Source organism: Leuresthes tenuis, unplaced genomic scaffold (assembly GCF_036924035.1).
Source record: "Leuresthes tenuis unplaced genomic scaffold, fLeuTen1.0.hap1 SCAF_8, whole genome shotgun sequence".
Lineage (NCBI taxonomy): Eukaryota > Metazoa > Chordata > Actinopteri > Atheriniformes > Atherinopsidae > Leuresthes > Leuresthes tenuis.
The window spans coordinates 6,876,157-6,886,574 of NW_027325362.1; the positions used below are offsets into that span (position 1 = coordinate 6,876,157).

General features: G+C 42.4%; 1 protein-coding gene across 3 annotated transcripts in view; it reads left to right on the top strand.

The window, feature by feature from the left end:
* Window positions 1–9,171, top strand: part of LOC140312800 (homeobox protein Meis1) — a 76,817-nt gene extending 67,646 nt beyond the window's left edge. For 2 of the 3 annotated variants that reach the window (XM_072390614.1, XM_072390615.1), the window contains exons 11-12: window positions 1,699–1,784; window positions 7,322–9,171. In XM_072390614.1, the coding sequence (XP_072246715.1) occupies window positions 1,699–1,784; window positions 7,322–7,398 (163 nt within the window). In that variant the 3' untranslated portion in view covers window positions 7,399–9,171. Of the gene's footprint in view, window positions 1–1,698; window positions 1,785–2,591; window positions 2,690–7,321 lie in introns of all 3 variants that reach the window. The other variant, XM_072390616.1, reaches the window with a different exon arrangement.
* Window positions 9,172–10,418: the final 1,247 nt, after the last annotated feature.

A 10,418-nucleotide genomic window follows, 5' to 3' on the forward strand; every position in this document is an offset into this window, starting at 1 on the left:
TCAAGTCACGCAGGCGAAAGCCATCCACACTCCATGCACCCGGAGGCCCCTCAGCTGGTAAATACAGGACTGATGCTCACTTTTTGGAATGCCCAAATCCTCCGGGGACTTTCCCCTTCACTATCATGACTTACCACTAAAATTAAGAATCCAAACAATACAACATTAACAGCAACTATTAATCAACTTTGACATGCCATTTGGGGTGAAAAACTATTAATTATAAAGTATAATAGTCTGGCTAAAAATGAGTTAATGATGAGTGGATTTATTTTTCTTCTTCTTCTTAAACAAAACTACCTGTGTTCTCAGTAAAATTTGCCCTTAACCCCTTCCTCCCCACTTTACCAACCAGGCAAAGGGAGAGGAAAAAAAAAAAGACCTCCCTAGTTCAAACTATAACATAAAGACAACTACACCCGTTTCTTTTTTTGGATGACCGCTGATTGGCTTTTTGGCTCCAGACCTGTTTTTACCCCGCTCCCCTCCCACTCCTTTAAACACCCTCCCTCCACCCTATTTGCGGCTGTTTCAGTGAGCGAGGGGAGTGAGTGAGCGGTCCCCCTGGTGCATGGCTTGGTTTGGACTGCCGTAAAGTTTATTACCTGTAATAGGGGTCAGAGGTCAGGGTGGCATTAGGGGCGCAGTAAAGTTCAAAGGCATTCAGTGGGGCCGAGGTCTTGCTTTTGCTTGACTGACCCCCAAACAGCCTAAATCGAAGGTAAGTGGTTTTCTATGAGAGCAGAACAATGGAGGGGAACAAAAATTGAAACCCTATCAGGTTTCACTTATCCAGGCTGCTAAGTTTTAAGCAGGATTTATAAGATAAAGTATTTAGGTAGCAGCAGATTCTGCAGCTATTTAGCAAGAATGATCTATTGTTGTCAGAAATGTAGAGTGGTGAGAGTGTCAGCCTGAAGTTAATTTTTGGTCTTTGCTCACATGTTTAATTTAACATTGATAGGAGCAGCAGTTACATTAAAAGCATTGCTCTGTTATGTGCCAACAAGTTGCAGGATATTTGAACTTAGCAGCAATGTTTTGCATATAAATAGGAAAATGTCCACTGCCCTTACAACTTACTGTTGGCTGGTTGTGCAAACAGAAGCCATTCAAACACAAAACTGTACACTTAAAGTTTGAGATCTGTAGCTCAGAGTTTCTAGCTAATGGAAAACTCCTGGCTTTGGCTTTTTAACCCTGTAGACATCACAAAGAGTTTATACAAGCTGATAAACTGTACATATGACACTGTGAGTCAGGTGATAAACACTCTATGCTACTAAGTATATTATGAAATATAAGGAATTAATTCCTAATCAAACAAGGACCCCAGTAATTTCCACCACACAGGTTTGCTTTTGGTCACTACAGTAATTAAATAATTATATTAAAACCAAAGTCCTTGTGTGTCTTATATATACCATAGAATATAGTATATTAAACTCTCAGTCTGATCCCTATTAGAGCATTTAGCTGCACTAAAGTCTTCCAGGGGCTTACAGTGGAGAGCCTGCTGCACAGACATGGAGCAGAATGATGCTGAAAGACAACGGCGGCTTCCTGTGCGTGCACCAGCCAACAGATGATCCCGCTTCGGCCACTGATCCTTAATTAAAAGCACTAATTGACCACTCTGCTCCCTCCCTTAAATCCCACTATCCCTCCCTCCCTGTCTTCTCCTCCATCCACAGTAAGTCAAGGAGCTCCCTACAATCCAGATGGCCAACCGATGGGGGGCTTCGTCATGGACGGCCAGCAGCACATGGGAATCAGACCACCTGGTAAGGCTTTCTCTGCGTGTCTGTCCCTTTCTTTCATCCCTTGTGGTTCCCATCTTTCCTCTGTGTTTCCTTGTTGTTGTTAGCTCATTTTCATGCCTTTGTCCTCTTGACTCTGAGACCATCAGTCCTTCCTCTGGTTTCTCTGTCTCCTCACATTCCTCTTGCCCTCCACTGGTTTTCTTTTTCAGTGTATATGTAGGCTTCACACAGTATCTGCTGCCATGATGGTGGTTTATTGTATCATCATGCTCCTTGTCTTTTCTCATGCACACAAACATTGAGAGCTACATGATTCCATCCTCTTTTTCCCGCACAGTTTATACCTAAACCACCACACAGCGCTCACTGCTGCCCCCCCTCCCTGAAATACGCAAACCAGAACAGGTGTGGTCAATCACATTACACCACCATGCTCTTCCTTACTCCCTCGCACTCATTCCTTCTCTCACGCAATCAGGTCTAATCCTTAAGTTTGTCCTTAAGCTCCTCTCCTCCTATATCCCCTGTTTTCTGGAATTTTCTCAAGTCTCTCACCCCATCTTACCCTCCACACAAAGTCAGCAGGTTTGGATAAACTGCCAGGCTACTTAACCACCCAGTACCCCTCCTCAACATTTTCACACAGCTCACCCTGCCAGATCTAGAGGGCTCTGTTGCTTTGCTGTCTGTCAAGTTGGCTTTACAGTAAAGCCACCATGGTGTTAAGTGCAGGTTTTTGTAAATCGTTTCTTGGTTACATTAATGAATATATTATAACTTCAACAAAGGCAGTAAGACATTATATATGTCTCTCTCTCTGTTTCTCAGGACCAATGGGTGGAATGGGCATGAACATGGGCATGGAAGGTCAATGGCACTACATGTAGCCTTACCAGAATCTGACCAATCACAACACAAAGGGGAATGTAAGTACACACTTAAATAAACTGACTCAGACTAGCATATCGTTTTTGTATACAGTACACTCTCGATAAGCCGAGGTGTACCCTCAACATTGTAAAAAGGGGTCTCAAGGATACACTGCATTATAGATAAACTGTGTACTATTAGTTAAGCTTTTATTCTGCAATGCAAGGTGTTTATCTAGATATTTCATTTATAGAATTTCTATGGATTTACTCTTATACAACTATAAGAATGTAATGACTTCTAAAGTTTTAGAGGGTGTAGGTTCTCGTTTCGCAAGTGGATTTTCTCCAAACTGATATCTGGCAATTGTTTTCATTTTTTTTCTTTTATGTGCCTGAATGGGTTTTAGATACAAACAGGCTCTTGTTCTTCCCAGGCTGATTTTCCTCTGTTACTCTCTGTCTAACTCTCCCACCCTCGGCCTGGTGATAAGAGCCTTTGATCACAACCTTGTACCTCTTTGTTAATGTCTGTGTGTGCGCGTGCTCGTGTGTGTGCGTGTTGCTGCTCAGCTATCTCTCACATCCAAAGCTACTAAACAGTTATTTTTCTATATCAGACAAGACAGGTAAAATAAACAAATATAGGCAACTGAGAAAAAAACTAAAGACACAAATGGTGATTATTAAGATTCAGGCACAATCTGTTTAAACTGAAATAAGTGACAATTAAGCATTTTGTACATTGTGTGTTTTTTTGTTAGCATGGGGCAAAGAGAGACACACAGGAGGAAAGGGGTGATGAGAAGGAAAGAAGGCGGGGATGGGTTGGGACAGGGAATGGGTAGGGGACTCGGGAGGGGGGCAGGTATGACGTTGCTATGGCAACAGACTGATTGGCAAAAATGTAAGCAGTCGTTGCTGGTGCAAGGAGAGAGAAGTGAGCGCCCCTTAAGTGTCATAAATCTGCCGGGTTGCTATATGAGCCACATTAATACACACATGCTAACCAGCTACAGTATTCCCCGCCCACCACCACCTCTGTCTTTCTAATGCTTGCGCTGTCTCGCTCCCTCTTTGTGGTTTTTCTCACTGTCAATTTTCCTCCTCCATCTCTTTCACACGACACCTTTTCCTGTTTTTTTTTTCCCTTTTCTCTCACCTCACCCCCTTCCTCTTTCCTTCCCTCACTCTTGCCCCAGGGCAAAACAGACACCCACATAATTCAGGATTTATGCAGGCTTGGTGTTCTCACAGTGCACAGTGTGTAAAAAGTAGCTCAGAGTCCAATTGTACTTGAATATCGTTGTTTTCTGAGTGAATATGTCTGGGTTAGTTCAGCATATGCACCTGTGTGTCAGTGCCACTGTGGCTACATGCTGTACATAGTCTGCCACACAACACTCATACAGTATGTGAAATACATGCGTACAATCATGCAGGTCTGTATAAATGTGTATGTGCATGTGTGTGAATGGTAATAGGATTACTCCTGGCACAGGGAGGGGACACAAACTAGTGCAAAATGGAGGAGGTAGCCAGCAGGGTATGGAGCTTAGCTGGGCCTAATTGACTAGATCCAAATTAAATATGCCATCACTAGAGGTGTGACCAATGGATTTGACTTATTCAGTTTACAAAAATAGAGACCATTAACCCTCCACATAATACGCGTGCATGTGTGTGCACCTCAGTGAAAATATGCCACCCTTGTTGCCATCACAAATGTCTACAACTAAAACAAAAGAAATTCTCACGGAATGGCATCTTTCCGGTTTCAAATGCAGGAAGGAGAAACAGAAAGCCTGTGCTTCAGAATGAGACGTGTGTGTCTGTATTTACGTGCGAGTGTGTAAACATGAGACTGGTTCGCCGTGTCCAAGCAGCCTCTTTCCAGCAGCTGCTAGCCTTCCCAGCAGACCTTGCTTTAAACAGCCTCAATTTGCCGGCTGAATCTCGTAATTGGGCCACCAGAGGAATCCTCAGTGAGAAAGCAAAGCGCAGAGAAGACGGTAGACAGAGGAAGGAAAAAAAAAGACAGAGAGGTAGACAGAAAGAGGGAGGGGCGGATGAAGAGATGGCGAGCAAGAGTAAATGACGAGAGGGAGGGGCAGATGGAGTAAAAGGAGGAAGGAAGGAGGGAGGGAAGGAGGGAGAAGCTGGGAGAGGGATGGTGACAGAAAAATGTCTGCTCTTCTTCACAAAGTCTTTTCTTTACATCCTCATCAGCTAGCCATTGCTAATGTAGCTAGCCTTAGTCAAATATAACTACTTTCTTTTCTAGGTCAATTAAATGTAAGTGATGTGTTATATTCTTTCATGACCAATTAAATTAGGCACAGGTTCATTATATTTTATAAGCAATTTTCATTAGCAAAGCTGAGATTTTGTTACCGCAGGGCTGAATTGAGAGGTTATTGTGCATGGGAGTGCTGAGCCTTGATACAGAAGGTGTGCCTAGCAGTCACACTGCAACATTAGTTAAAACTAAAGCCAATTAGTCCTGCTTAGTGAAGAGCGTTATGCTTTCCACCCAATGATGATTACAGAGCTCGTATCCCCTTGCGAAACAATACACCTGTCAGCAGAGATGAAGCCCAGCAACTGAAGCAGAAGCGAGCTGAGCCTTTGATAGCGTCCAGAGTGACTCTCGGTTGACCCTTACCCCCTTTCCCCTCTTCCTCTCCCCTGCTTTCCCCCTTTCACAACATTAGCCTGGGGCGGCTCCTGAAAACTGTAATTTTCGGTTTCAGGACAATAGTTATCACAGAGTGGAAGAATTAGTTACGACGCAGAGTGTATGGAATTTTTCCTGGTCATGCCCACTCAGAGCTTTTCCCCAAAATGTTGAGTGGAACGCTTGAGTGAATGCTGCTTGTAACCCCTTTGCTTCCAGTCTCAGCTGGAGACCCTTTGTCCCAGAATTCATTGCTGCAATCATTAAGCACAAATTTGTTAACCTTCTGCTGAGGGGTCAAGATCCCTTCCCTCAAATTCCAGCTACTACAAACCCTCCCACTGTCACCCCCAACCCTAAACTTATTTTCTGGTGGATGAACGTTTACTATTAACGAACACTAAAAAAGAAAGAAAAAAAAGGTCCCGATGGGGATTTTGTGCCCCCTTGTATTGTCCATGTGAATGTGTGTCCCAGTTGATTTGGCCCTTGTGGAATCCCCCTCGGAGTCTCAGAAATAAGGCTTGCAGCTCGATGTATTGATTGGCTTATTAAGTGAAAAACCTTATTAGCAATGTGTGCTCTTTCAAGCACGCATAGCATTTATGAGACTCTTGACATGGATTTACAGCAGTAATCAGAACAGTCTTGTTAACCCGGAGTGAAAATGCATGCAATTCAAACAAGTTGAGGTAACAAAGCAACAGATGAAAGGATTGTTTTGCAGATTTTTAATTATAAATATAAATTTGGTGATGTTGGTCATATTTCAGTCAAACTGACTTTTTCTTTTTAACTGCCTGTCAGAAAACAAGCTAGCGCAATGACTTACTCCTGTTGTTTAGGTGAGAGCTGATGGATGAGTGGAATAACAAATGTGTTCACTCCTTTATTACCGTCCTTTCTCTGTGCTCACTTTTGTCTGTAATGGCCCTCTTGTGTATGTGTGGCGAACACGTGGACAGGCCCGGGGCACTCTCAGGTGACGGGCGGCTGTGGGTCTCACCTCTCCCTCTTTGGCTTTGATAACAATGGCTGTGGGTCCTCAGTGGTGACTTTCCACCTGCAGAGATAGATGGCAGCTATTGTTACCGCTAAGGAGAGGAATGCAGGGAGAGAAGAGGGTGCATAGGGATTTCTTTACATTTTTCATTGTCTGAGCAGGTTTGACAGCATGCAGCAGGTTGCACCAGTTTAAGCTGTTTAGCTGAACAAAACAAATCAAGTCAATTCAACTCTTTAAAACAAATGCAGACTACAAACATTTGCAAGAAAAATCTGAGTTCAATTTTAAGTTTCCTCGTAGTCCAGCTAAACAGATTATCCTGGAAATGTTATGCACTTGACCTCAGTATCATCTCAAGTCGATCGTGTTTGGTCTCCAAGTCCTTTCCTACTGTTAAAGCAGCATTAATGTGGGTGTAGGATTAACTCGCTAAACCCTCCAGTGCTCTCTGTGTCTCTCTCATGCTTCCACACAGTATGAGGAGAGAAGACTCAGGTCTATCTTCTGTCCCAGATTAATGTTGGGTTTCCATTCACTGCTAAATGCTGTACTGGTTCTACAGGGCGCTGTCAGCTACTCCCACAATGTTCATGTGCCATCAGCCTGAAAATGTAACCTGAGACTCTGCTTTCTGAAGTCTACTGTGATCTATTGTTGTATTTAATGAATGTTTAATGATATCTAACTCATTTAATAGTTTTCTTTTGTAGTTAAATGCTTACAGCATCTGTGGTGGAAACATAATGCCAACACGTTCGAAGCTTAATGTCATTCATTTGACTTGACCGATAGTAGTTTTTTTTACTTTATACCGTGACCAAAATGTACATTTTATTGCAGCTATGTTAATCTGCTGTTTGCACATCATCACAAAGTGTATGATAGGTTTCAACTCATACAAGATTCTTAAGCAGTTTTGAGAATCACACTATGTCATTAGGCCTGTCTGAGACGTGTGAAAAACTGATCATTGATCATTAACCAGTTTGATCCTTTCTTTCCTCAGAGCTGCAGGGCAAATCGGGGGATCATGTGTCTCACAGAGGTCTGTGGAGCTTGGGAATGGGACTCCCGACTTCCTGATGACAGCACCTAACAGAAACTCCTCTGTTCACCTCCAAGACCCAACATTTTATTCAGTGATGTCCGCAAGATGGAAGCCTTCCATGGCTGCCCATGATCTTTCTGTATCCAAGCAAAGGTGATGCACAGAATATCAAACCTCACCCAAGTCAGATGAGCCCCCTTTCCTGAGAGACTCCTGCTTCTTCTCTGGTGGGCACAAGATTTCGCCCTCTTACCACTGCCCTCTACGCCCACACGGATTCCTCCATTTAAGTGATTGTGATTGACTCATTGGGTCATTTGCCAGTACCTTCGGTGAATGTGGAGCCTGATGATTTATTCTTGACTCTTCTGTAAACAAAAGAGACTTCCTGCGCGGAGCACTCCACTCTTTGGGACGATGGAATTGGACCAAAGAGAAGCCAATGTCTGTACCTGACAGGACAATAGCAAAGCAAAAGAGGTGCCCTTTAAAAACATATAGTGGTTTGAAACCTGCAAGGAGGAAAAGCAAGAGCAATGAAATTAAAAGTATAACTATATCACGCCCAAGTTTGGGAAGCAAGTGGAGAAAGAAAATATACTGTATACAGTTGTAAAATTACGCTGGACTCTCACAAGAACTGGGAATTTAAGTATTGTAAATGCTATTGTATTGTTCTGCATATTATGTTGTTTCTAATAGATTTTTTAAAAAAGGATGTGAACTTTTTTCTCTTTTTTCTGGTTTCTTTCCACAATCTGTGTGTGTGAGTGAGCGAGTGCACCGTCTCCATCAAATCTGCCCTCCCTCCATTGAACCATAATGCATTTAAAAGAAAGCAGTGAATAAATGAACAATGCAATCACTCGTTATTTCTTGCGGCCTTTATTTGGATTGTTAAAGAGAGTGATGGCAATCCAGGCTTTTTTTTTTTTGTGAAATATACAGTACAGAGCCCCTCATGGACATGCAGGGTGCAGCTACTTGTATTACTGTTGCTTTGTCTGCACCTTGTATCTCCAATTTGAGCCATTTTTAAAAATTTTCATATCAGTTTCTTACATGAGCCTCTACAGGTTTAAATATTTTATTGGTATTGAAAATAATCAGTGTTTCTGGGCCATGACGCTTAATGGGCAAACTCCAAACACACATGTTGGATAGACAAGGTTGCCATTGTCCTGTTTTCTACTTCATTCTTTTCTACTCATTAGGAGAGACACATAATGTAGGTGCAGACGTGGCTAACATCATGGCATGCTAACACACAAGTTAAAAAAGAAATTATGGTGGATGAGGAAACTACAAGTGTCCCACAAACTTATTTTTTCTCAGTGTGTGTGTCTGTGATTGAGGGCCTCTGAAACTCTATTGCAGTGTCTTATTGATGTGTTTAATGTCACATGGCTGCGCACTCGCATGGCCAATGGATTCTCTTCCCCTCATCATTTGATGTGGCCTGCTAATGGGGAGAGGCAGAGGCTATGGGAAAACACCATTTATGCCACAGTCCCTTCACTTTGATTTAACCAGATGATGTAATGCTGATCAACAGACAGGAGAGAATGTAAAAGTCACTGTGTGTGGCAGAATGCATGTGAGAGGGAACATGCCTGTTTGAGAGTGAGTGTGAGTGTGTATATGTGCTTGTGTGTTTTATTAATGCTTCCATTATCCATTGCTTCAGACATGTATTACGCACATCTTTAAAATTTCCTTTGAAGACAAGTCATGATTCTTATGCTTTTTTTGAAGGGTATATGTGTACATCTGTGTTGTAAATAAATCTTTTTGTTCAAATAAGAGAACTCCTAATTAGTCTCAAACTATATTTGATAAATACTGACAACAAAACAACCCTTAAGCCCACAAGGGATGGTGTAAAGCTAAATCATGTTTATGGTGAAGAAAGCAGAGGTTCGTTTATACTTAAGCAACATGGACTTAAGTCTTCCTCCCTCCCATAGCTGCGGAAAATGTGCAGCTAATGCATGCGTTTTGCTGTAATTTCCTCATACATTTAGGGGATGCGAGGAAAGAGGGGCTCGGCAAGAAAGCCAGCTATCCCTCATTTAGCATTAAAATTAATTTAGGTAAAATTGCTACAAACGTGTAAATGGGAAGATTAGTTCTCCCTCACGCCCTGTTGCCCGCAGTCAAAGGGCTCCGCTTGAAGCCCGTCGCTCTTGCAGCCGAGGTTGTCTCCGGGATTACACTGCACTTCAGGAGGGAGAGGCTGAGCCGACGGAGGAGACGAGAAAAGAGCCGAGCGAGTTCTCTCTTTTTAGTACTCAAGTCACTATCTTCTTAGTAATGTTTATTTTTTTCTCTTCCCCAAATCAGCGAACAAGAGTCTGTTTTATCCACAACGATAAACGCGTATAAATCAATATTTTACCCTTCTCTATCTCTCCTTCAAAAAACTATTGTTTTTTTACTGCCTTTGCCGAAGTGAATGCTATTTACACTAAAGAAGACGAAATAAAATAGACAAGCTCTTAAAAAACCCAGGCGACGTTTTAATTGCTTCGCCTCTCCACCATGGCTGGAAAATCCGAGGCTGTGAAATGTGAATTCCTGAGCCTGTGGCCGCTGGGAGCTGTGGAGACAAGAGGAGAAAGCCCATGCTTGACTGCCCTCTTTAGGGAGGCCTGGTAACTGTCCTAGGCAGGGACGCTTGGAGATGGCGCACAGCACCACGTCTCCTTTTACGCACGGACGCAGAGCACCCACAACATGCGTTTGAGTGTTTTTTTTTAAAGTAAAGAAGCTGTGAATGGTCACAGAGGCGGAATCTGCAATATTGAATTTAAAAGAAACGTATTCTTTAACATTTCATTCGACCTTCTATTTAAAAAGAAAATCAGATGATTCGGTACGTGTCAGAAAGTTTAAGCAGTGGACATTGATTCGGTAATTATGTTTAAAGTGGTGCCAAAATCTTAGCATCAACACAGTTATTTTATTTAAGTAAATTATATAACTGAAATATAAAGACTGAGTTGGATTAAAATATCCGTGATTCGTCTACAAACATTTCTATTCACATATATAT